This window comes from Dermacentor andersoni, chromosome 7, assembly GCF_023375885.2.
Source record: "Dermacentor andersoni chromosome 7, qqDerAnde1_hic_scaffold, whole genome shotgun sequence".
Taxonomy (NCBI): Eukaryota; Metazoa; Arthropoda; class Arachnida; order Ixodida; family Ixodidae; genus Dermacentor; species Dermacentor andersoni.
Window position 1 is genome coordinate 158,696,041 of NC_092820.1, and position 27,972 is coordinate 158,724,012.

At 46.8% G+C, this 27,972-nt stretch overlaps 1 protein-coding gene across 4 annotated transcripts; it reads left to right on the forward strand.

Moving 5' to 3' along the window:
• Positions 1-24,179, forward strand: LOC126533519 (uncharacterized). Of its 4 annotated transcripts, none has more exons than XM_055071914.2 (7): positions 1-227; positions 3,900-4,563; positions 10,363-10,432; positions 10,488-10,615; positions 13,255-13,435; positions 17,169-17,289; positions 22,753-24,179. In XM_055071914.2, exons 3-7 carry the CDS (start codon positions 10,371-10,373, stop codon positions 23,059-23,061), a joined length of 801 nt encoding a protein of 266 aa, XP_054927889.1. In that variant the 5' UTR covers positions 1-227; positions 3,900-4,563; positions 10,363-10,370; the 3' UTR covers positions 23,062-24,179. The 4 variants fall into 4 exon arrangements, with proteins under 4 accessions (XP_054927889.1, XP_054927890.1, XP_054927891.1 ...); XM_055071913.1 differs by having other exon boundaries at positions 2-227; positions 3,900-4,572; XM_055071915.2 differs by lacking the exon at positions 10,363-10,432 and having other exon boundaries at positions 3,900-4,572; positions 10,433-10,615.
• The last annotated feature ends 3,793 nt before the right edge of the window (positions 24,180-27,972 follow it).

The following is a 27,972-nucleotide window of genomic DNA, read 5'->3' on the forward strand; positions in this document are numbered from 1 at the left end:
CGCTTGCTGCGGTAAAGCTAGGGAAACGACGGAGCATATTTTATTAGAATGTGAAGACGTCTATCCAGCGGTAGATTTAGGCACCACTGGCCTCCTTGAAGCCCTTGGGTTCAGCGGGAGCAGTGGTAAAGCAAACAGGTCCGCAATAGACATCAGTAAGAGGCGATTGGAGGATTGGTGGAAGAAAAGTAGGGAAACGACAAAAGACGGAGACGTACAAAAGCACAGTTCGCAATAGGGTATCAGAAAATTTGGACGTGGTAGTTCATAGTGTTTCTTTTTTTCTTTTTTCATTGGTTAACCTAGGTAGGATATTAGGCAGCATAGTAGCAAGAGCTTGGTGGCGCAAGCCACCGCCCCGTTCCAAAGGGGACGCTCATAACATCCATCCACCCATCCATCCATAGATGGAGAGGGCGCTAGAAGTATAGAGGCTAGAAGGTTATAACCTTCTAGCCTCTATACTAGAAGGAAGTAATATCTAGGGTGCACGGAGGAAGGAAACTAAGGAGAGGCCCTACCCCCTCCGCGCGCTAGGAGAAAAGTGTGGCGGAAATGACGTAGTAGGTTCTCATTTTCTTGCTGCTTTTTTATTTTTGTTGTTGTATGGCCACGCCTTTTGGGCCACAATGGCGGCGTTGTTATGGTTTTGAGCGCTCACACGTGTTGCTCTGGTAGGTTTCGGGCCGTGGCAAAGGCGCTGAGTGGGCGGGTTTGCGTTAGTCACCGTGTCTTGTTGCGCTGTGTTACCTGCACCGTGCTCTGCCAGATGTTGCGCGAGTGCGCGGGCACCACGCGCAGCGCGGCGTGGTTTCGCGAAAGATGTAAACAAGAGAGGAGGGTGGCCCAAAAGGCGGAGCATCGCCATGAGCAACGCCGAATTCCGGCTTCACTTTTGCTTCACAAAGAGTGACGTCAGGGCCTCTCCTTAGTTTCCTTCCTCCGTGTCTAGGGTGCCTCGATGTCCTCCTCGCCCGCCGCTCCGTTCAGGGTGGAGACATTCTTTGACGGCGCCGGTGCCGCCAGAACCGGTTCGTTCTAGCCACCGCCGCCATGTTCATGCCCGCCGCGCGCGCTGCACGGTGCAGGTGGTAGGACGTTGCTGCGACGAGCTCGCTGGGTGTCGTCGGCACAAAATGCCCGGCTGCTACGTGCCGTTGTGCAGTAATCACTCAAGGTGTTTGTGTCAGCCAATTCTTCCACACACCGTCATCGACTAGCTACGATGTCGATAACGCACAGTACCTGATCGACCTGCTGTCGGCAGGTATGCAAGAAGAAGCGGCAGCCGAGATTGAAGCAATCGACGACGCGGAGATCCCGTTTGTCGAAGAGCTAACATCAGCTGAGTGCGAGGTTTTGTTTCATATCGGTGGGTTTCTTATAAAAGGGATCCTCAAATCTATTGGCCACTGCGAGCAGTGCAAGCCTGCATTGTTAGGCTCAAGCAGCAGTGAGCATGCATACTTGACGTCCCTCAAGGAATACGTCTCTGAAGGCAGCAACCTTCATTACCCAAGCGATGCAGTCATGCGAGTTCTCAAATCTTGCGAGGAACATTTTAATGGTATCACCACCTGGACAGAAATCGTTTTCACCATGAAATCTCCTTTGAAGGCTGTAACCGCATACTTGACAAAGATGTTGCGATGCGGCGTAACGGGCGCCTGTCAGGAACACAAAGAAACAGTGGAAAAGCTCCTTGTGTCAAACTACGCGAGACTGAGGCTGCGTGTGCACCTGCGTCAAGCCGCGGCAACGGGACTTGACGGGTATGCAAGCAAGACGTGTGCAGGAGTGCGCCTATAGTGAACACTGAAATTAAATTTTAATGCATATCGGCAGAATTCAAAAACTTTCGTTTCATGTGCATGTCTTACTCATTTAATATAGTTTTCATTTATGTGTTTATTCTTACTTTGCTGTGCGTGCTGATTTTTCACCTTGTGTCTGTACAAGTTATCCGCTTTTTTTTCGAACTTATCGAGCTGAGCTGCAAGCTGACATTCTAATTTATTTTGTTCAAGTTAATTCAAGGCTTCTTTGTAGTTTCTGGTCGTTGGTCTGAGATCTACGAAAGACCTGTGGCAATTCACACCTCCTGACAGCTGACATAATAAAAACCTGCATGGCGACGCATACGTCGTGACCGAAACCACGTATCTACTCGTCACTTATTGACCTCTTTCTTTACCACCGGTATCTTCTTATGCAATAGGAATTTCCAGGGCTGCATACCAACATGCTCACAAGCAACACAGGTTCACGGCGTAACTCTTCGCGAAGAACAGAACTGCTGGCAGCGTAGCAATTTTTGCATTCCTCTGTGAACGCTTGTGTTAAACGCATCATTTCCCACTGTGAAACAAAGTGATTGCCGCGCAACTTAATTTCTGTATTTACAGTTCGTAAACCAAACACGCCAGGCCGCTGATCAGTGGTTGCAACGCGTTTTACGAGGGTACTTCCAGACGACAGCATTAAAACGACACTAAGTAGAAACACGAAGGCATAAAAGAGGGGCCTTATGGAATGCGCGCATATTTTTTCGGTGCAAAAATATTTCTTAATAGTAGAGCAATTCGTCATCGAAGTAATCGAAGTAATCAAAAAAGCGCATTGCTTCCGTCAAAAAGCTCGTCCACACGCGCGCCAACAACGCGCCGCTCGCAGCGGGCAAGAACATGGCGGACGCCGTAGCAGACGACGCACTTGTCTCCACCCTGAACGGAGCGGCGGGCGAGGAGGACATCGAGGCACCCTAGTAATATCGGGTTTAATCTCTCATACAAACAGGCAGGTACAGTAATAGAGCAGCAACTCCCAGGTTTATTTTATGCGGACGACATTGTGTTGCTCGCAAACAAGCAAAGTGATTTGCAACGTCTGGCTAATATCTGTGGACAGAAAGGCAACAATTTAGGTTTGAAATTTAGTGTTAGAAAATCAGGTGTTATTGTATTCAATGAAAACAGTGAACAGACAGTGGAGATACAGGGCCAAGAAATACCTCGGGTAACAGAATATAAATACCTTGGTATATGGATAAACGAAGGCAACGGATATATGGAAACACAGGAAAAAACCATAACAGTCAAGGGGAAGAGAAATGCAGCCATAATGAAGCACAGAGCGCTATGGGGATACAATAGGTACGAGGTCCTCCGAGGTATGTGGAAAGGGGTAATGGTTCCAGGACTTACTTTTGGAAATGCGGTTGTTTGCTTTAAATCAGGGGTACAATCAGGACTCGACGGGAACCAAAGGTCAGTGGGTCGCCTCGCATTGGGCGCTCACGGGAAGACTACAAATGAAGCTGTGCAAGGGGATATGGGCTGGACTAGTTTTGAAGTGAGGGAAGCTCGCAGTAAAATTGAGTATGAAGAACGGCTGAGGAATATGGAGGAAAGTAAATGGGCTGGGAGAGTGTTCAGGCATCTGTACAGGCAAAACATTGATTCACAGTGGAGGAAAAGAACTAGGAAGCTTACCAGCAAGTATGCGGCCTGTGGGGTGGGCAACACAGCAACAAAGAAGGTCAAGCGGAAAGTCAGAGAGGCTGAATTAATCTCATGGGTGGCGGCAATGGAAAAGAAACCTGCCATGAGTAACTACTTAAGGGGAAAAAACGAAATTAGGAAAGAAACCATTTATGATAACTCAAAGGGAAGCTCATTACTTTTCGAAGCGAGATCGGGATGCCTTATTAGAACACACACCTATAAAGCGAGATATAAGAAGGAAGAAGAAGCATGTGCTTGCTGCGGTAAAGCTAGGGAAACGACGGAGCATATTTTATTAGAATGTGAAGACGTCTATCCAGCGGTCGATTTAGGCACCACTGGCCTCCTTGAAGAACCCTTGGGTTCAGCGGGAGCAGTGGTAAAGCAAACATGTAGGTCCGCAATAGACATCAGTAAGAGGCGATTGGAGGATTGGTGGAAGAAAAGTAGGGAAACGACAAAAGACGGAGACGTACAAAAGCACAGTTCGCAATAGGGTATCAGAAAATTTGGACGTGGTAGTTCATAGTGGTTTTTTTTTTTTTTTTTCATTGGTTAACCTAGGTAGGATATTAGGCAGCATAGTAGCAAGAGCTTGGTGGCGCAAGCCACCGCCCCGTTCAAAAGGGGACGCTCATAACATCCATCCATCTATCCATAAAGAAGAGAAAAGGGAGAGGAACCGGAACCGAGCTACCGGACAACGCGGCAGGCATATAGTAAAGGAGGGATTGGTCTATGTCACGTCCAAGACAAGCCGAGCCGCTCACGTTCCGGCTTTCCCGTGAAGTTGGGGGCAGACGTTCTGTGGTGGCGTTAGAATTATGTAGGATATGTAATATTAGCTATACGATGTGGTACTTCTACGGTAAACACAGTACTATGCCTACACGTTCACCGGTCTGCGGCATAAGTCAAGATGAGCGGGAGCACTTATAATGACGTGTCAATGGTTTGAGTAGCTGGTCTGTGGACTGTAGGCTAGCAGACGATAGAATATACGTCGTCGCCGCAGCGTCTCCTGCATCGAGGTCCGCTCTGCCTCGGTCAAGCGATACCGGTATTACGAGTATGTATTGTGGTTATACAGTGCAAGTAAACGCCACAGCGTCGTGACGACAGTGGCCTCTAGTTCAACTGTTCGCTTGCAGACGACACAGCGACGCATTCAACACTGCAGTGTGAAAGCGAGTTTTGGCGGAGAACGTGCTTGCAGCAGTGCTCATAGTGTTGTTTCGCATAGTGTTGTTTAGCCACTGTAATGAGGTGCGATAACGCACGCAGAGCGTGTTTCCCCGTCGGCTTCAACTATCGTTTAAAGTCCTTAAGGAAGATCTTTATAGAAAGACAAAGCTGTGTCATGGCCCTTTGTCTCAATGTATACCACTGTCACGTAGGCACAGTCTATCCTCGGTGACCAGTGCTGAATGTGATCGAAACATGAAGCGTGGGTGAGGTCTAGAGTAATAGGGAGTCAGACATGCTTGGACATTACGTGCTCGATCTGCTTTTAGTTTACTGTGTCTACAAAAGCTAGCGCTTTTGTGTGACACAACCGAAGTGCGCTTTAGATCCTTGCAGACTGCAAGTTCGGCAAGCCGAAATTTTGACTGGTCTGGTGTGCTTTGTCTGGGAAAGGCGTCGTAATCCCCGCTTTGGGCTCGAAGAGGTACTGTCTGGTACTCGGAACGTACTTATTACTGTGTGGTTAAACACGTCGACGGAATTCTTTGTGTGGTTTCTCCTTCGGGTGGTCGTGCCTTTGCTATGTTGAGCACTGAGACAAAGGATCTTTATCCTTTGAGCTGTCAACCACACTGGCAGACGGAATATATAGCGTCGCGGTGCAGGAGGCATACCGTTTGAAGAAAGTGTAGGCAGTGAATTTAATAAAGTTACTTTGTAATTAACTTTTTGGGAGCAATCTGGGCACGCACACTCACGAACAAAATGCAACTTCTTTTTTGTGCTTGCTCAATTCCTTTTCAGAGCAGTGAAGAAGAGTGCATTACCTTGCAGCACTGTAGCACAATGACTACAGGGACAAATGCTCACTTCTAACTGCTTTCTTCAAAAGTCTCAGTATCGATCAACATTTATAGAGAACTTGCAAACACAATTCAAATGAAGAAATACGAAAAATTCAGTCCCATTGCTGTGCAAAAGCACACCATCATACTTGTTCCACAGTATATATTTTTCACTTTCTTAGTATAGAGAAAAACTTGCATAATTTGATGTACCATTTTACCTCTACTGGTGCTTGGAATCTCACTGGCATATTCACAACATTTGAAATGCATTGGATAGCAACAACACACAGCTAGGTGAGTCTCTTGGCTTGTGCTTATTATTGCGATAGCAATTATATAGACGTCCCAAGTGAACTTTTGCCGTCGGCAACAGTATTGCCACAAGGCTGCACATATATTTAGGTTTATGTATGCTATATTAGATGACATGCTGTATAATACGCTACATATGCAGGTTATATTGCTACACTATTCTATCACTAAAGTTGCTCACACCAGGTCTTACATTCTTGACTCAATGATTCCTCAGAATTTTGAGAATGGCAGTCCACAGACAAATGTCACAAAGCATAACACTCACAGCGCGTGCCTCTTATCTCAAATATATTTAACCTATTAAATAATAAATGTGCAAAACAGTATCGGAGCTCAAACCTGAAAGCCGTTTAATATTACTGGAGCAACTCCTTATGGGCAATGTAGTGGAGCCTGTGTGATGTCATTACAGGCCCTACATACTGTGGCAAAGCTTTTAGGGGTGCCATAAACTTTGGTGCACCCACTTATATCGCATTCATGTTAGTCGGGCCTGCGTATTCTTAGAAAAACAATCGAGAAGTTCCAGCACAACGCTAAAACTTGCTATCAGAGTCAGTGTTTCGCCCGAAGGGCGAAAATGCCAATTTCTGTGACAGTCTTTGATGGCACATACCACTCCAGCCTGTGAATTATGTCGGGTCGGGAAAGCATAATTAAAATAAATAATGCCCCAGTACGTGCCACTAGGTAGCCTCCATGTGGCGTTTCATGCCACAGCCTTTGTTGCTATAGCTTACGGCGAATGTTGGCTGGGCTCTTGGGGCCAACAGCACCACCAGTGGCCACATTCGTTACAGTGTGCACTGCACACTGCACACCAACCAAAATTTGTTTTAATTTTAGAAACCTGACATTTCAAAGCTTGACCGTCTCATTCTTACATTCCTAACCAGGCTGTTGAATGAATCTGAATCGAGGCTGTTCAATCTGAATCTGAATCTGAAACTAGGCTGTTGAATGAATTGAATCTGCTGAATGTTTACCTTTACCACGTAGTGTATTACCATGATGTGGTGAATACGCTACATTAGGATGTGCTAGTTGAGAGAAGCAATGCGCTGGAATGATAATTTGTTTACCTGGAGGCAGTGAATGAAAGAAGCTGTAAAATAAACAAAGACAAACGGTTTTGCAGTGGGAGGAGAGCAAGAGAACCAGAATCTTGAAGCTAATTGAAATACTTGTGTTTTACAAGTAGTAGTCATGGAGAATGAACCTGGCTAGCCTAGTTCTGGACAGAACTATAACTTAGTAGGTGTCATAAATAGCACTAGCATAGTCTAATTTTGATCAAATTAAGGTTTTGTATATGAACAGCTTGATCGAAGTAGGTGCTAACAAGTTATGGCATGGATAACCTAGTATGTGATTGCAGGAATTAGTTGATCAACATGGTGGATCCAAGATACACTGCGAGATATATGCATTTCTAGGTATTTAAATGTCTCGGACAAAAGTAAAATTATTCATGTAATAGAAGGAGAATATGTAATTGTTATGATATGAGCACTGACTGACATTGAGGAATACAAACCATTTGCTGCACCATACTGGGATTTGGAGGTGATCATGCTAAAGTACAAAGCAGCCTGATGAATTTTACAATTAGTTGGTATATACCGTTATCGTTGGCGTACCAGTGCATATTATATGATGAGTTTAGTGGAAGGTCATTAAAATATATCGGAAAAAGGAGAAGCCGAAGGATAGAGCCTCAATACAGACTGAATTGAACGGGAATAGGCAACTCGGTCTGTTCAAAATCCTCAGATCCAGTCAATGATTGTTGGGTCAAGATTAAGGTGCAAGAGTTTATGCTGGAGAAGAACATGTGACACCTTGTTGAAAGCCTTCTTGAAGTTCATATTGAGATAGAGGTGAAAATGTGAGTCATGTAGGAACAGAGCAAGTTGGGTGTCACATGAATGATCTTTTCTACATGTATAGTGATTTGGATGAAAGCAATAGACAGAAAAGTGTCAACGTGGGAACGTACAATGTGCTTCATAAATTTTTAACAGACACTGGTGATGTAATTTGGACGGTGGTTACGAAGACAAGTGTGGTGTCCTTTTCTTAATTAAATGTGGGAATTATTTTGTGGACTTTCCAGTTGGACAGGAGTAGTACAGTTGTGAAGGATTACTGAATAACTGCAGGAAGCCTAGGCACTTGTCTTTTCTTCTGAGAACTTGCTTGTACTTTAGTCTTCACTACTACAGGCACGTGTCACATATCTTGTCTTTTATTATTTTAGTTTCTGGGCTGCCGTGCAGTGTGTATATTTTATGCAAATGGGAATGATGCCTACAGCGGTCAAGGAAGTTGCTAACATGCTTGCCGACTTTGGCAGTAAACTTAACATCTTCAGCTCAAAAATGTGCACAGAAATGCAAGAAATATGCAGTGCAGTATCATTCATGAACACGCTTTGAATAATTTTAGGTCACCCTTGAAAGAGTGAACCAGGATCAAGTAGCACTGAAAAACAATAATGGGCAGCTAGACAACTAAAGAAAGCTCAGAAAGTTGCTATAGAGTCTAAACAATGCAGTTGGCAGCGCAACCTTGAGATCTCAAATATTCACATTTGGTTGGGTTTAAAAATTTTGCTGTTTGAACAACCTTGGTATAAAATAATTGTGCCTCACAATTACTCTACGGCTCGGAGCTCTGTGGACATGTCTGGGTTGCCTAGGCGACAGAAGCCTTTACACCTCTGCTCTGGCCACTCCTCAGTGGCATGTTCTCCGCACCAAACATGAGCCCGTTGTCGCTGCTTGGCTTTTCATGTGATCTGCAGCTTTCCTTTGTTGAATTTTTTTCCTGCTTTATTCTGTCTGCTTCATTCAAAGGCAGTCTGAAAAGGCGTGTCCTCAACATGAACCTTTCAACCTTTGCAAGTTTAAAAGGGTGCCAGCGCCCTGGTTGTATGCATGCTTTGATTGTCAGGTTTATTGGTTATATGTTTTAAATGTGTGCTGGCTTTTACTTTTTTTGTCATAGCGCAGTACTGCTTATAGTGCAAACTTGCGACTATCTTGTCATGCGTAATAAGCAGTCTAAATTTGATTTGGTCTTATATGGTTTTCACAGCATTATTATGAGCCCCATTAAAGCCAGTTCATAATTGATGTCAATTGACCATATATTTAGCAACTTCATTACAACGACAAGCAGTTGCTTTGTTTATGACACAATAATTTGCAAATCACTGTCAGACCACACGTGTCCTCATAGAGGCAACAGTTGCCAATGAACTGCAACAGCGTAAAATTTTGCCTCTCAGTAATTATAATGATACAGCACTACACCACATTGACTGAAACGAACAATAGAACTTATTAAGTAATAATTTGCAGGAGTGTGCTGTATTGGGTTGGTTGGTCCCTCATGAAGGGGGGTAAAAACACTACAAAAGACAGGATGAAACTGCAAGCTGCACACAACAGTGGCATGTCACATATATATATTTTTTGTGTTTTGGTACCTTTCTGCACATAAAAATTCCTATATATTGCTACTGAAAATGCAATAAGAAGTGGTTGTTACTCAGTGCTGCGTACGTCGTCTCTGCTTTCGCCTTGTCCTTCATGCTGTGTTTATCTCCTAAGTAATCATTTCATGGAAGCCATAGTGCAGTCTGCTGCCACCTTCCAGAGCTTATAAGCCTATTTGTCAGTAGATTACCAGTGGTATTTTAGAACTGATAAAGAAGACTGCTGGCCTGCAAAAATTATGTAGTATAGGAGTAATTCCTACTGTGAAGTAAAATTCAGAGAATTTCAAAACAATACGACACAACTCTTATTCATCCTAAATTCTTAGTCATCCCAAAGAGAGCATACTAAGATTGGTTCAGTTATCAGTGAACATTTCATTGAGTTAAATATGGAAATAAGGAATGTGAGACACAATTCATTTTTACATGCTTTGATAGATTTCAAGGCAAAGATGCCTTACAAGCTCTGGTGGTACTCGTCTGAGCCAGAAAGCCATGCCATCAAAACTGAAATTTCAGGAACTGCTGTTGAAGGTTTGCATACTGTGACAAATTTTCCGAATGTCTACTAGCTCGAGCATTACATGTGCCTAAGTTGCAAATCTAACCATATCAGAGTGCAGTTTCTAATTGCAATTGCTGTCACTTGCATTGGGAGTCCTTTCAAGTGTGCTAACTGAAAGCATTATGCCACTGAGTATGGTGATGTGTAATTTCTGGCTATTGTTTCTTGATGAATGTTTTCATGTTTTTATGATTGGTGCTGCTGTTTTTACATTTTTTGCTGATATGGAAAGTACTGACGTACAGTTTATATAGACTTCTATACAATTCTACACATTGATGTTCCTGTTCTTTTAAGAGAGGAGGTACACCAAGTGTAGCTAAGTTACCCGTGAGTGATTATGGTTTCGTGAGTGGTTAAAGTAGAGGAAACTAGCATAAAAGAAATGGAGGTCAATGCTGGCATGAAGCAGGTTTGCAACAAGCATTGTCATATGTGCAGCTACCACGATGGAGCTGGACGTGCTAGTGGCTGTATGTGGGTGCATGGCACTTCTGTTCCTTCTTGTCAGGTACGTGGGCTACAGCTGTGATGACGGGATTGCCTAACGTGCACACTGGGTCCAGGTACGGCAGAGGCATCCTGGATGGCACTGGCTCATCAGTGACATACATTGCCCAGCGTAAGGATTATCATCCCATGGTCCAAGTGGAGAACCCCTTTGTAGTGGCCTGTGAGAGCAACGGACACCCAGGTAATACTTCTGTGAAGGCAGTGTGTGCATGCTCTGCGAAGTTCACTTCCCAAGGATGGTTTCTGTGAGCAAGGTGCCTTCGCAAGCACTGCACTGTTTCGTAACACAAAACCAGTGAACATTGGACAGAGAATTTGCCTCTGTGTGTCAATTTGTGAAGCGAGGATCTGTGTTTAACGGAGACAATTAACCTTGAAAACTCCAAACTCGTCAATCAGAAGGATTTGCTTTTGACATCCTTTTTGTCACGAAGTCAGCTCTGTGAGAAAAAAATTTCATGATTACTATGTACTCCCTAACGCAAAATTAGCTCACAGCTCTATACATGTCTTCATTTCGCAATATATTGGCTGGGGTGGACAATCTGCCTCATGCGGCAAATTACAAATGGAGTGAAGTGCGCCGTGACTGCCTCACTAATCTGGAGATCACGAGAGCCAGCGCGTGGGTGATGTATGGGCACCATTCACAGCAACCGCCACAGACAGACCTCCCAGACGATAATGATATATTGCCATCCGTTTTGAAATGGGACGGGGACAAATCGTCACCTAGCCTGTTCGAGTTACTTAGGTATGCTATCAATGTTTTTCCTTCTAGTTCTTGTATACATTTCTTTAATTTTCTCTGTCTACATTGTACCGCTGCCTATGCCTGTAATGGATCCTGTCTTGTCAGTGTCTTCCCTGCTTTTTTTCCATGAATGCTCTAAATGTCTCCTGCTTATCTTGACTGCTGACTAGTTGATACTTCTGTCTACTTTAAGTCCAAGCACTTCTGGAAGTTGTACATTACGTACTGGTCTCGCTGGGTGAATCCCTTCACATTCCATTAGGTTGTACTGAGTGGTGTCCGGATTTTTTCTGCAGATATACATGCCTCGTCTAATTGTGAATATTTGCGATGGTATGTTTTTGTTCTTACACAACCAGCTCGAGCTTCAAATGGCAAGGCACTTCCTTTCATATTATCGTACAGATTTTCCCTTCTAATTTCTTTTCTCTGAATCTTGTAAATTTCCATGGTCCTTCTGACGCGATAGCGTGAAGGGCCATGGAATAAGCTTTTCTAGGAATAAATGAGTAAAGGAAGCTGTGATTTCTTTCTAATTTTGACGCAGATGGGCTTTTCTTCGAGCGTGCGCTCTAATGCTATCGCGTTAAAACATCTGGGCACCCCAGTCACGGCCCTAGCTTTATTTTAACGAAGCTGCACGCTGCACCCATGCATGGAACAATGGACTCAGCACTCACTAGCATTCTTACTTACCAAATGGCGTACCAGTTGGGCCACCCTCGCGGACTTTTTACACATGCAGGCGTGGGTTAGTGGCAAATGCAACGCCGCAGTACCTTTTGGGTGTCGCTATGCTGCAATTTTAGATTTTGAAGCACCAAAAAATTCCTTACTCGATTTTCCGAACTTCCCGATTTAACGAAATAATTCGACCGTGGTCATCACTTTGTTAAATCTAGTTTCAACTGTATTGTGTAAAATACGCGAAGCCACATGGCCGAACGACCGATCAGGTCGTTCCTTTATTTGGTTTCGTGTCTTTTGCATGGCAATAAACATTTACTCTTTTCCCACACAGAGCATGTGTTTATGTGTGCTTATAAGAATATTCAAACTTATCTTCGTGGTCCTATTTGAAGATTCCATACACATCACTGACATTTACTCATGGTAAGAGTGGCATAAGGCCACTCTTACATATGAATTGATTGTGTGGCCATCACACGTACATACAGATTCACTGGATTCGCTTAATGAACCCATATCAAGTATTATAAAATGGGATATGAGAAGGAAAAAGGGGTTTGCCAGTATTCTATTCTTTTTTCAAATTTGAGTGAAATATCTATACAATATTAAATTAGAATTATTTGAACCACGTAATAATTAACATGCGCCGGCAGTGTATTGTTTGGCCCATTCATACTCTTAGTTTTTGGTTTTCAAACTTGTTACCGTTTGCGGATTGCCAGGCTTCCGGAACGCAAATGTGAGCGGCTGGTTTGGTGGCGCCACCTTGTAGCTCAGAGCTCAACAAGAACAAACGCAGAGTATTACTGCAGTAACCATGTGTATTCTACTTTGCTGCACTGTAAGTTTTTGGTAGCGGCGTGATCGTGAACATGTCGAATTTTTGTTGGATACATTTAGGGTGTCCGCTATTTCGGCAAACGGGGGTGGCTGGGCCGTTTTGCCGGATGGGCAGGGGCATAAACGTGGGCGGCCGGAGCAGTGCAGCCGTCTGGTGGCGTAGAGCTCAACCATACAAACACAGAGCTAAAACTGCAGTAACCCGCTATATCCTGCTTTGCAGCTGGTGCAAATTCTTGGCAGCGGCGTAATTGTGAGCACGATTACGCCGCTGTCGAAAATTTACACAGCAGATAAGCAGAATATAGTAAATAGCTTTGTGTTTGTGTGGTCGAGCCTTGCGCCACCAGGTGGCGCCACCAATCTGGCTGCTCACGTTTACGCCCCCGCTAAACCGGCAAACCGCGTCAGAGGTACTTTGTTTAGATGAGGCGTCACAAAATGGCGCCACCAGCGCTGCTCCTGCCGTGCACCGCAGACGGTAAGAAGTCAAGGTGAAGCTCTGTGGTGTTGGTATGGCCGCCGCCATGCAGGAGGTCTGGCGCTGCAGCTGTGGAGCGAGTGCCCATGCCAGGTGTGGCTCTACTGGGGGCTAAGCTACGCGGCTTTGGCAAGCTGGCCGCGGCTGGGGTGGCCGAGGCTGCGGGAAGCGGCGCAGGCGGGCAGCCTCTGGGGGGCACCCGGAGACTGCATGGGCCAGGAGCCCCCCGTTAGGCAAGTTGCCACGTGCCATCTTTTATTGGCATATGAATTGATTGCGTGGCCATCGCACGTACATACAGATTCACTGGATTCGCTTAATGAACCCATATCAAATATTATAAAATGGGATATGAGAAGGAAAAGGGGGTTTGCCAGTATTCGATTTTTTTTTTCAAATTTGAGTGAAATATCTATACATTATTAAATTAGAATTATTTGAACCACGTAATAATTAACATGCGCCGGCAGTGTATTGTTATGTCCACATATGGCCGTGTAACAAATTTTGATTATCCTTGCAGCAGTGTGTAGTTAAAGAAAACGAAGAGTCCTAAGATTTTTCCTGTGGATCTAGGATCTGAGATGGTTCGTGGGCCTAGGAACTTACCTGCATGAAGAAGTCAGTCAACACGAACTAGCTAGTTTATGAACGAGGACAGCTGTACGAAAAACAAAAACAAACGGTACCTGACGTGTCGCGGAACGTAGAACACAAGTGACAGGCGTCGATGCCACATAGGAAATGACACTTATACAGATAATGCAACGGTTCGCGAAGTTAAATGAATGTCTCCCGTGGATAAGGACGGCGACTCACGCGCACAACGCTGCGACGACCGAAGCGCCGCGCATTGATGCGCCGAGTTGCTTGTCGCATCACTCGGGCGCCAGAAGCGCTTTGCCAACTCCAGAGGCCCGCTCCTTGAACGCCGGGCAGCTTCGTGGCGGTCTGCTGCCTCGTCATGACGGCCTAGTCGCGTTCACCGTGCGACTATAGTGCCTAGAATAGTGCGGCCGGTCAAACCCCGCCCCGACGCTACCGCCATACTTCTACTTCATGCACCGCAATTCTAAACCGTAACTCGAATCTTCACGGCACATACTTATAAGTCAGCATGTTGGAAAATATTTAGAGCCCCGCATTTATTTTCTGTACGCCACCAGGGTCACGCCTGTGTAGTGACTCCAACTGTGATTACAGATCACAGCTGGAGTCACTGCTGTCACAGAACCACTTGCTCCGTGCACAGAACGCAGCTGTGATACAGATGATCGCTGCTGGTTTCCGATATATGGTTGCGTTTAACCTCTAGTACGATGCGTCACTTGCTGCTAATCACCGTTTGGCGCAGTGTTTAAAAGGAAATAAAAGTGCTGCGGGCGTGGCAGCAATCTAGCGAAACACTCCGTGACTAAAGTCGGAACGTACGTTGATAAGACGAGGTCGTACTTGCAGCGAGAAATTTTTTTAAATCGCCAATTTTTATAGGTAGGGACATTTATGTTTGAGCAGTAAAAGTTACTTCATATGATCCTATATAGGAAAGCCCTTGTGGTTAACATCTTGTCAGTAGGCAGGCATTTATGAACAGAATCCTACAAGAAACTCAATAATTAGGGAATTAAGGACAGTGACGCGGTCCGGGCGGTGAGAAAAGCTTGCCCGCGAATCGGCCTACGGTCATAACTCGCCGTCACGTGGCGCCATGCGTACACGCGTATTAAGGTCCCCAGATGAAAACTTGTTTTATCTAGGAACCTTAGCCTTTATTAGAGTTAATGTATATGCTCCCTCTCCCTAAAGGAAGCCAAATATACAGTAACCCTAACGTGTATCAGCGTCTGTGCACTTCAAACTAGAGTGTACTAGTGTACACTCTAGTCAAACTAGACATTTTACAGCGCTGCTTGCATGGGCGCTGCCATCTTTGAACGTGTGGACCACGCCGCCATTGCATGCCTTCTGCATGGCTTCCGCTTCCCATAGCGGACGAAGGACTGTGTAAATGTAGGAAAGCGCATTTTTCACTCTATGTGTGAAATATTATTTGCCAGCGACGAAACGCTTTCAACCGACCGAAAGCGCAAGAAGAACTTGCAGTGTGATTATTTACGAACGGCCTTATTTTAGCCCGATGGCGATGAGCTAATCTCCCAAGTCGGCGCGGGTGCGTCTTCTGATGAGGCGATACCCGATTACGTGTGCTTCGTTTTTCTCTATATTCTAGTGGCAGATATATCTCTTACCTCGGTACTCTGTAATCCGTCATGACAGTGATTACGTGGGATCAGTGATCGTGAAATACCAACTTTTTTATTTCTGTACTTACCATAACATACAAAAAAAAAGTTGACTCGCCATCCGGGCCCTGCGAAAGCGAATGTCCAGCGAAGCTGTTGCAGAACCACCACTACAAATGCTGAGGGGATATGCAATGCTTTATTGGTGGTTCGGATGCTTGTTTTAAGCTTGTTCTTTGTTGAAATGTATGCTGCTCTGTGTGTTGTATTTGTGATTTTAATGAATGTATGACTGTTCCCTTCACTTTGCTGAGCGCTTGTAGCCTGTGACTTACGGAGGTATGAACCGTTGCTGATGATGATATATTTGTTTTGAGCTTGTTCGTTGTCGAAGCGTGCGCCGTTCTGTGATTCCAACTAATGTGTGCACTGTTTGACTTTGCTGAGTGCTTCTAGCGATCCATTGCATTTTTGCTTGCTTAGGGGGGTATGAGCCATTGCTGATGATGATAGTTTCTGCTCGTGGACGGACGCGAGAAATGCCGACCACCGAGAGGCTAACAGCTTCGCTGTAAAATGTGTTTACACGGTAGTCGTTTTCGAAGTTTATCATGACTGCATGCTCGCTTACCACGTGATGTAGCGAGCAGGAGAGGCGCGGAGCGGCAGTGGGGGAGCGGCGGCGTCAGTTGCACGTGCGCCACCTGGCGCTCGCTCTTAAGAACGGTTCGGAAAGCGAACCGCTCACTTGCGCTCGCCTGATTGGTCATGAATTGACCGCGCTTGTGCTGACGCAAAACGTGACTCTGAACAAATTAACACGCGAGGGCGAGCGAACGGTTGGCCTTTCGCGCCCCTGAATCCCCGGGCGGCACCTCTACATGTGGCGCGATGACGTCACGCCAGGTGTGCTCTCGCCAGCGGCTCTCGGCTGTAGTGTAACTTCCCCATCTACCTTGTGCGCTCATTCGGTGCACACGTGCAACACCGAATGAGCACCGAATCATCTTCTATGGCTTCTGCGCATATTATTATTATTATTATTATTATTATTATTATTATTATTATTATTATTATTATTATGTTCCCACTAGCGTCAGGCCCGTTTCAAGACAACCGCGGGGCCCAAGGGGTCGCGCCCAACGCCATTCCCGACGTTACCGTACTGGTGCCATAGGTGACATGACAGGAACCTTATTTGAGTCCTGAGGGACTGAGATCGTGGGGAGCCAAAGCCGAAGGCTCCCGAAGATCAAGTCGGTGGCTCCGCTCACGATGGGACCGGGAGATGAAGTCCCGCCGCAATGTCGTGGGCCCTCTGGACAGCGTGTGCCATAGATGAAGCGGCACTTTCCGTCCTCCGCTGAACACTCTGTTTTTTTGCGGCTCGCCGGCAACATTTCCACCCGTAAGGGCACGCGCAAATTATGAATTCATTGTCCCAAGTCCCCAGGCGCATGCATGCAATGGTCGTGGACTTCGACCCCACGAAGCGCAGGCGCCATTCCACATTAAAGAAGATTAGAACAACTTGTCCACTTCTTTTTTCTGGCCGCGGAGAAAACATTTCAGACGCGTGCACAAAACACTGAAACGTTATTTGATTTCGTATTGTTTACACTTTCTTCTCGAGGGCCATAACCCCACATTTCGTGCACGCGACATGGCCTACGCCTTTCCTTTTTCCGTCCTCATTGAGGGTCGCGGTCACGTGCTTGTGCAGTCTTGACAGCTGCCAGCGACACCTGTGGCTTGGCGTGTGTCCCACTGTGCCACCACGCGAACCGCGCGTCTCACTTGGTGTCCTGTTTGTGCGGCTTTCCGAGGCAGAGCCCATGGAAGTGGTGAGTGAGCTCAGAGCCTTGGAGGCTTAGCATTTTTTCTACTTGCTTCCGCATGGCCCATCCGAGGCGCAAAATACCGACGTACGTGGCACTTTCGGCCACGGGAACGCAAATTGCTGGAGCAGTGCTTGCCGTATATGTGCGTATTTGTCATGGCGGAGGACACCGTGAGCCGGAAGTGACTACATGTTACGTAACAACTACAACATGCAAGTTTACCAACAAAAATAAAAATTCTGCTGAGAATTTCGCGGGCGATGCTATAGCCTAAAATGGCAGGAGCTTTCATTCACCCAAGACGCAGGCTGTGGTCTTCAGAACAGCTTTATTTTCAATTTGAACCAGACATGTTTGAACTAAAAAAATAAGTGCTCGTTAATCAGACTGGTACAGATAGGGTAAAACCGCTACCTTCTTCATCTTTTTCAAAAAAAGAGCGGCGAATGCAGTCATATCTAAAAAAAGTACACGCTTTCCTTTAAGCTCCTTCACAAAAGAGCTTTTTGCTATAGCTGATGTGCATTTTTAGGAAATAAACAAGATACGGTGCTAGCAAACAAGCTAGCAAAACACCGTCCTCTGTAATACCAATGAATGTTATGGGCTCACCGGAAACAGATGTGCGATTGCAATTTATGCGTATCATTACAAAATAATTTTAATTCAGTACACGTTTTCAGGTTAGAATTCATACGTTCATATTGCCTTTCCTGAAGGGCTGCCAATTATTGTACTAAGTGGTTGCAATATTTTACATGTGAAACATGTGCATTTACATTATTGCGTTCATTTACAGTTTTTCGCCAGGTCTCCAGATTTCTTAATCGTCTTGTCCTTGAGTTACTCTATAGAGTGTCCCAGCTATCACGTGCCAACTTTCTTTTTTTAAGTGGTGTCTTTCGTGCAGATAAAACCAACTGTATGTTGTTAACATCAACCTCAAGATGCATCCGGTATTTGTTGCATTGCTCCAAATAATTAGTTTTCAATGATTAATTTACTGAATTTCTAATATATACATACTGCAAATCTGGCAACACTGTTTTCGAACACATTCGAAACACCAATTTTAAATATTTGCGGCGCGCCGTCTTTTGCGTGGCTCGGTTTTTTTCGTGTTCAAGGAGGGCCCCGCTATATGTAATGTCGATCTGACATCGCGCCTGCGCAGAAAGCAGCTTGCCCATCTATCCCATCCAATTTCATCCAACGAAGGATCCTGCTTTAGGCGATGTCCCAGCACATGTAAAGGTGTGTTTCTGTTTCTTGAGAAATGGGACCAGGGTGTCTAGCAACCGGGAAAACTGGGAATTCTCAGGAATTTCTAATAGTCTAGAAATCCTCGGGAAATGTTTGGTTTTATCAGCGAAAATGAGCTGTAATTTTATTGAAGGGGAACGGAAGTCGCGGTAATGCTGGCTCGAGTAACAGAGAGGAATCGTAACAAATCGTCTTTGACGCCGTATTGTCGGCTTGAGGAGTGGTCAGTGTACAGTCAACGACCGATTTTTCGGACGCCCGCTAATTCGGACGACTTCGCTGTGCCATCGCGTACCCCATAGAGCCTATGTATAAGAACATCTGAAATTTCGGATGCAAGAACCCTTCGCCGTCCGATTTTCCGGACTTTTTGCCGTGACCGCAGGTCCGAAATGGCATTAATCAAAGCCACCACCGCCGCCATTTTGATTACCTCGCCGCCTCGAACCGGGGCAATCGCACGCAGATCGGCTGCTTCGACATTCGCTATTAAGCTTCTTGCCGTTTGGTGCCGTGTTTTTTCATTGAAAGAATTCGGCGCTGTCAACAGTGGCACCGACTCCGCCTTTGTAATCTTCGCGATTGGCTTCGAATCTCGGAAAGCACGACGCGTTGAGTAATGCCGGTTCCCGAATGTAAGCTTCGCCTCAGTACAGCAATGTTACGCGGCGAAGCGTGCGCGAAAGTATTGAGGTGAAGCATAATAAGCTTGGGAAGATGCAATTGTCATGGGAAACAATATGTATTCCTTCATTATACACGCGTGCACCCGCCATCTCCTGTCACAGTGTATGCCTAATAAGTGTACTGGCAGGCCTTCAGAGCTTTTTGGATGGGCCTATAGCAAGTTTAGCCCTTAAGGGCAGTAAAAGACATGCATTAATTCTTTCAGACTGCCTGATTTTTCGGACGCCCTCGCGGCTCCTAGGGAGTCCGAAAAATCGGACGATGACTGTACAGCTGACCAAGAGGGTGCTTCAAATGGTCCGTGAGGCGAACGTGCGGCGGAAGGAGGAGGAGAATAGAAAGAACCTACGCATTGAGGAATGAACGGGAAAGGAAGCGTTCTGCTGCTTCTGTGAAGGAGCTTGAGCTCAAAAACAAAGTGTCGGCTGATGCTTAGATGCAGGTGTCCTCATTACAGACCAAAATAAACTCTTCAAAGCAGTGAAACGCAACACTGAAGCGTTGCGCGCAGGCTGAGAGTATGTCAGGACAGTTGTGTTTATACCAGCTGTTGAGAGAGAATCTCACTTGTGACAAAGTTCAGGTCTCACACCAACGAGCTTGCTGCCAATTGATAGAAATGTAATGTAATGTATTGAAAACTTTTACCGCGCTTTGTGTGTTGAAATGAGTGACAATTGATGTAGATGTGTTTGTACCCCCCTGCTGTAATGCCTTCCTAGGCGATGCAGGTACTGAGTAATAAAAAAAAGCATTTAGCTCCATCTTGTGGCAACTAATACAGCCTTAAGAGTATCTGTGGCTGTCTATTTTTCGATTTGTTTGTATCTGGAACATTATTGTATAGGTTTTTTAAAAAGCGCAGTAATCGAGGAGCTGCGCGAATGGCGCCAAGAACGGTCTCCATCCTGTTTCAAAACGGCATTGTAGCGGGAAACTGTGCCGAGTCTGCGCCACATGAAGCATAGGGAAGCAAGCTGAAACCCGAAACCGAAAGCACGCTCCATCATCATCGTCATCATCGTGGACGTCAACTGAGATAGATTACATCGTAGATTGAAGGACATTCAGCTGCACGTTGTCTCGATCGGCTGCGGACGTAAGTCAAGATTTGAAAGCAGTGTCGTGAAAGCAGCGTGGCAGTTCTGATGAGCGAAACGCTGTACATTAAAGCCCCTTAAACTTCGTAAAGTCGCGCCACGCTTTGAAGAATGCCTCCTCCTCCTCGCGCGCTTTGGCCGAGGCCGACGTCGCGTCGCTATTGGCCTAATAGCATCACGTGTGCCCTCGCGCCGTGCTTCAGCGCCATTTTCGCTCGAGAAGCGTCTACGGAGTGGCGAGGAGCGCATGCTGGCGCCGTTACTACGCTCGAGCGGTGTAGGCGGCGCCACGGTCGAGGAGGGAGCGTGAAAGAGAAGAGAAACGAGGAGGAGTGAAGGTGGAGGAGGAGAGTGTCGCTACCATACGAAGTCTTGGTCTCGAGTTCCACCACTGGGGAGGCTGGTGCTGCTTGCTGTCAGCGTTAAAAATTATTCCAGGTTGGACCACACAATGATAGCTCGCCGCGGCCGTCGTCGAAAGTGGCAGCAAGCTGGAAATAAAGTTGTCGTAAAACTGCCGTTATACTTTGTTTCCTTTTTTGTTGACGTCGTTGATTGCGACTCATTTGCCTGCTTAGAGGCCTAGGTCACGTGACGCCACATTAGCCGATGCAATTATGCCCACGAACGTGTCCACCATTGGGGTTTTAGTGTTTTATGCGTGCTGAGATGTCAGACACACGTCACCAGAACCGGTGCAAGCTTCTACAAATAGCCCCGAAAAACCCGCCGTGGTGGCTTCGCGTTGCTAAGCCGGGGGTTCAAATCCCGGCCATGGCGGCCGCATTTCGATGGGGGTGAAATGCAAAAACGCCCGTGTACCGTGCATTGGGTGCACGTTAAAGAACCCCAGCTGCTCGAAATTCGTAATCATATCGCACGTGGTTTTATCAGGTAAAACGACAAAATATAATTTTTAATGCGAAAGCATCACATCAATCGAATATTGTGACTCGAGGACGAGCTCTTGGAGCAGATGAAGAGGAGACGAAGAGCTTTATACAATATGTACAGATATAGCAGGTAATAGCATACAAGCAGCGGTAAGAGCGACGGGGCGGCTGGTGGCGACTCTCTACCAACAATGGACCGGTCCTGCCTTAAATCCCTTTGGCGACTCATCGTCGGCAGGAACGAGGCGGCGCGGGTGCTGACGTAACCCGCCCCACTCGTTGCCTCCATGATAGGCACGCTGTGTGGCACAACACCCACTGCGCGGAAGTCCGTCGTTGTCGGTGTGGCCGAAAGGTGGTACCAAATATGGCCGACGGTGCAAAGAGTTATGGCCGACGGTGCAAAGAGTAAAAACATATCAAATAATGCTCGTATTGACGTCAAATTTATCAGGGTGGTTCCTGTAAACGAAGTAAATTAACGTCTTTCAAAAGAAAATTCGGCGCATTTCTGTCTCGGAGGGAATCGAACTCGGACTTACGGGGTGCGAGACGAGCACGCTTCCCCGACGCCACGGTCCTGGCAGACTAAAGGCGTGCCTAGTGCGCATGCGTCATTGCGCACGTCACGCCACAGCCATCTGGCTGACCAAACGTATGTCGTCGTGCGTGCGTCATTGGGCACGTGATGGCGCAGCCAATGGGGAGTAGGTGGCGCCATCTCACGAGTGTATAAAATGAGAGCGTTCATGACATTCCGAAGTCTACAAACGGTATAATGCTTTCGCATTCCCACACGTAAGCAGTGTTTAGTGTCGCTGTCGATCTTTTTTTTTAAGTATTCGAAAGACAAGAAACAGGCCGCAATATTGCTTGAGTCTGCAAAGTGACCCAGCACTCTCACTTGATCAAACTATATACCACAACAATGGCTTAGAGCTAACACGTATTCCGGCCTTTCAGTAAGGCTTCTCCGTTGTCATGAGCTGGTAACGAATCTTTGACTTCAAGCGGTGTAGGAATTATGCGGATCGCTGTTTCGGCTCCGGATACAAAAGATTAGCGATTTACATAGCGTCTTCCAAATGAATAATGAAGAAAGGAAACGAATGCCGAGAAATTCTACACATATCTTCGTGGCTTTCTTTCTTTTTTATCATAAAGAACACCAAAACTTTCATGTCACAAATATATATATAAAAGATAAACGGTTGTAGGTTCATCAAACTGCACTCATTCGACAGCAACGATTACGGATGCCTCGTGGGAAGACGCAGTGCACGTGCACAGGAGTATATCTCGCCTGGTGAAACGCCTGGTTTACTCCTGCTCTGCAGAATGCAAGAACACTCGCGTACACCGTGCATTGTGTACGCGCGAGAAATACCCCGAGTGGTCAAAATTAATCTTCCAAACTATGTAGGAGGCGTGTCTCGTTATCAGATCGCGGTTCTGTCACGTAAAACCCCTTTCTCTTCTTCTTTTTTCTTTCCCTTCTTCCCGCGGAACGCTTCGTGCCGCAGGTGGCCCTCGTCGGGGCGGTGGAGCTGTCGGCGGCTGGCGTGCCTCGGCTGCTGGCCCAGCACGTGAAGCTGTCCAACGGCCAGAGCTGGCCTCTGCGCACCCTGTTCACGCCCGCGGGCGCCTGCTGCATGGTGTGCCAGGTGGAACCCGCCAGCCTGGCGCTGCTGCCGTGCCGGCATGCCGGCCTGTGCGGCGCCTGCTTCTCCCGCGTGCAGAACTGCCCCGTGTGCAGGGCGCGCATCCTCTCCTGCTTTCACGTGGACCCTCGGGCACTGGGCGACACCGAGACGACCGGGGCAGACCTGTAGTATACACGCACGCGGGACGTTTACGGTCGTGGCAAGGACCGCGCACACTTTTCGAGTTCAGTGCCGTGGATTCTACAACACCCTGCCAGTTTTCTCCTCGTGGGAACTCTTGTTACCAGCAAGCTCATGGACGCCTACGTGGAACAGGGGCATGTGTGTCGTGATCAGTATAGCGCTGGCTTCCTGGTAATTGATCTTGTCTTTTCGTCTTCATCTCGCGTAAACAATCTGCCGCTATAAGAGTATCGGGGAGAAATTCGGCCTGCTCGTGGTATATATGAAGGATTGTGGCACAGAATGCGTGTCCAACCTTCGCAACTGCAAAAAGGTATGTGGCCCTGTCAGCGATTCAACAAGGGAGCTGTTCGTAATCTACAATGGGGATTCCCGAACTTTCTGGGCTCCAGGAGGCTCCGAAAGCCTCCCGACAGTTCCGGGGAACACTCGTGTTCATTCCTTTCTGCCCATCAATTCTACTTGTGTAGGGATTCTTGGTAACTTCGTGTTCACGATCAATCGAACGCATACATGTATTGTTTATTTCTCGGCAGCGTTAACCTTGTACCGAAACGCCTTCCAGGGAGGGCAAAGAAAGAAGAGCGACAACATTCACCCAGAATCGGCGCATCAAGGGGACAAAAAAGATTGCTGCAAATGCGGATCGATAAAATGTATGATAGGTGAGGACAAGAACATACACCGGCTACATTGTGAAACAACCGTGTTGAAGTCACATTTCCTAGGTATAAATCACACGGAAGGGCAACGTTCACATGGGGATGGATCTGAACAAAATTTCTGTACTGAACATTCTTCTGGGCACTTAGGCCGCGCATGCTAGCTCCGCCACTGAACGTTGTGCAGTTATTCCACAAACTATAAGTTTAAGGATCGGCGTGTACTCTCCCAATTTGTAGCCCTCAAACGGATCGTTTCTACTGACCACTCCGTGCACTGTCGCTTGTGACATTTACGAAGCTTGTGCCTGCCGCTTGAGCAGCGGCAGCGGTTACCGGCAGCCTGTGGCTAGATACAGGAAGACCACGGCACGGACCAGACTGCCATTATCCTGAGCGACTGTGTCAAACTTTCCGGAGGTATAAATATTTCGGCAGCATTATGACATTCGTAAGGCGTGCTTTATTACGTGCATTATCGACGCCAACGAGAGTCGTGCGGCCCATGGGGCCCGTTTAGAATTCATTGTGGTTGAACGCATCATCCAAACATGTCACCACCCGCGCACCTATATAGCTGTTCCCGGCATGTGCCATTCATGCTCTCCGCGAAGTGTGTCTGCTGGGGTGGCACAATGCACAAACACCGGTGCAGTTACCTATAGAATACTTTGCGGCAGTGGCTGTGGCGTCATATGCTGCTGAGCACGGGATCGCGGTCTCGATTTCCAGCCACGCCAGCCGCCTTCCGGTGTTGGTTGAACGCGAAAAACGTTCGTGCCCTCCGCTATATATACGGCGTGCCTCGTAATACACTGTGCAGTTTTCGGTACTTTAAATCCCACCGTTCTTTTTTCACAGCGGGGCTGTTCCACAGCCGCTCTCGTGCGGCGGCGTGCTCGGCATCAAAAACTTATAATTCTCCATTTCTTTTTTTTTTTTGCTTTGGAACGTAATTACCAATGATTATAAAAATAAAAATTGGCGCGCGTTTACCTCTTTTGAACAAGCAACTTATTTTCGCAGTTTTTTTTTTTAGTCTTTAATCCGTAATTGTTTCTCACGTGGCGTTTCACCGGCACCAGGCTAGAGGTCAGCTGTAGGCGTATTGCACGAGTGAAGTGGCGGAAGCTGACTGTGTTTTGCTGTAACGCAGCTCAATTGAGCGGGTGCTGTGACTATAGGCGATAACACGAGCTAGCGCGTAAGGAGTTTACTGCAGGTGTTATGTGATTGTATAATGACGTGTGTTATTGTACGTGGTGTACATTAAGAGCATGTAAATTGTGAATCTGTTACGGGATGCAATGAACTTCCCCATTTTAGCAGTCAGCAAAGATACCCTTAGTACTTCCGAAGGGTATGAGAAATTGTTTATAAGGCTTCGATGTCTTTGATGTTACAGTTACTCAGAATGTCGGTGCTACATAAAGACCGCTAGCCCAGGGCGATAGTTTCTTGGGCGTGCGCGCAATGCCTTTATTGTCACCGCATATTCCACGCACACAACGCAAGAATGTATCACAAGAAAGCTGTAATAGCAACCAGTAGCGAAAAATACGTGCGCGCTGGTGAGATAAATTTTAATTACAGGTGGGGAGGCTAGCCGAACGAAAGGCTTGGAATACTACTACATGTTTAACATATGACAGAAGATCAAAGAACGAGAGAGAGCAAAAAAAAATGTACTCGCATCCACTCTCGCAAAAACTCGGAGAGGGGCAGCAGTGAGCGTCGCGAAGTGAACGAAGTGGAAAGCGGAGCTGGCACCGTCAATAACCAAAATGTTATACATTTCTGGTGCAGCCAAAAGGGCAGAGATAGATAACATACTGTTGGTAACGGCGCTCTCCTCGGCACCGGCTTTGTTCGACTTGGCTCGACCGTTTTATCAGTCCGGTGCCGAGTCGGGTCACAGGTTGGAGGAAGGTTTGCCCAAGGTGATTTTGCTTACGCGAAATCGCAGCATGTACTAATGAAGGCGTTTTTCTTCGTTCACTAGGCTGTGCGTTATGGCGTTGCTGTTGGCACCTTTTAAAGTTGGAGCCGGGCTTGTGTGAACGTCTGTGACTATTAGTGCGATAACTATTAGACTACATACGTCAGCGAACTCACAGCTAATTTCCTTCCCTCTTCTCTCTCCCTGTCCTTTTTGCTTTCTCCTTTTCCATTCCCCCGGTGTAAAGTAGCCAACCGCACGTTATTCTGGTTAACCTCCCTGCCTTCTGCTTTTCTCTTTCCTTAGAGCGCTGCATGGTTGGCTATATGGGCAAGTTTCGCTGAAGTTTCCCGGGGCCGAAGGCACCGTTAGAACAAGCAGTCTAAGAAACGGTGAAATCGAAATGGGAGGGACGCGATAGACATACAGGGGGGGGGGGGGGGGGGGTGGCCTGACATCTGCGATTGCTTGATCGCGAAACTAGAGTGTCCAAGATATGAAAATGCCGATATGTGCGTGCTCAGGACTCTGATTGCCTCGCGATTGAAGAGCGAAGGTTCCCGAGCCTCAACTCGGCAAAGCTTCGTGCGTTTAACCGTTTAACACTCAGACGAACGATAAAGCGTGGATGGTTGTCGTTTTAGGGCGCAGCTGTAGGCGCCAATTCCTGAGGCGAGCGTTGGCGTTCCCGGCGTAACCGAGCGAACGGGCACAGCGAAAGATGAGAGCGAAAGCGGCGCACAGCGGGGATTAAAAACGCAGCGAGAGAGAAGAGGCGCGAGGAGCAAAGCGGAGAGGAGGGTGCAGCGGAACAGTGAGGCGGAAAGCGGAGGAAGGTATCGGAAGTGTGAGATAAAAAACGTCTGCGAGGTTTTGAATCGCGCCTACGCGTCACCCACGGGCAGGCCCACGCGCTGGCTCTCGCGATCTCCATATTAGCGAGGCATTGGCGCCACACTTCGCTCCGTTTGCAACGTGCCACACGAGACCGGTTGCCCACTGCAGCCAATATATGGCGAAATGAGAACGAGCTGCCCTAAAATGAGCGTCGGTGAACTTTTTCATGGCCGTCGTTATATGCATCCATAAATACCGGTGACCAAGAGACAGGGGTGATGAATGAAAGAGTTGTAAAGCGCCCTCTGGCCGGTGCAAGTGTATATACCTATAGTAACCAACCTATTTCTACGAAATAAACGGAAATAGGATATTGAACGAATAAGCAAGCAGTGAACACTCCAAGCAACACATTTAATCTACATCACCTGTAATTCACTGACTTTCTGTTGAAAGAGTAGTAAACAGAAACTTACCGCATTCTGTTCGATGGTGGTTGCTTCATAACTTGATGCACGCTCATGTACTATCTCACGTTGTCTTATCGGCATGATCTCAAGACTTGTACCAGACTTCTTCGAAAGTGCTATGTTCTTGAGTGATCTCACTTTTCATGTATGTCGTATTTTTCACTTGACGCTGCTTTCTATATTGGTTACATATACACGTTGAAGACATGGAAATTTATTCAACGTATTCAAAAGTTCTGTCTATAGCACCCGCTCTTGAGACGGGCCGGCTACGGCATGACACAGAGTACTCATCTTGTTGAATAGGGATTTATCCGTTCCAGTGGAGTGGCGTCACAGTGGTATACGCTATCGATGACCGAGCAGGCCCACATGTGTGATGTCATTTCTGTAAATACGCGGAGTACGTTCTGCAGTGACTAAGGCAACTGGCTCCCGTGAGCATCTCCTGATCCATGTTTTATTTTTATATTTGTGAAGGCACCAAAAAGTACACATATAGGCGGTTCTCGCACCACAAATTATTTGTTCAGTAGTGCAGAATATCGGCGCTATAGCACACTACACAGTCAAGTCTCTCCACCAAGCTGCTGTCAAATTGCCGCGGACACGTCCGTGAGTTGTGTACAGACCGCTGTTGTTGCGGGCGTCAAGCTGTTCAGGTGGCGCGGCTCAAGTGACCCGTGTGTGCGCGTCGTCATGTACCGCAGGAAGCAACTGTATGCCGATCGGCGCTTGCCCTCGCCAGTCAGGTGTTCAGTCCCGATAAGTGCGTCAGCAGCAGGCTGCCGCAATTACATTCGAAAGCGCGATGGCCCTCGCAAGGCGCCTCTCGCTTAAAGGAGTGATAATCGCTTCTCGACATTTTGGCTAAGGTCAAAGTAAATGCACTGCCCACACGATCGCAGTCGGACCGTGACGTTTTATAAAATTTCGCTTTGTTACATCCAAGAAAAAAAAAGCTGGACGACAAGATCAGAAACGCCGG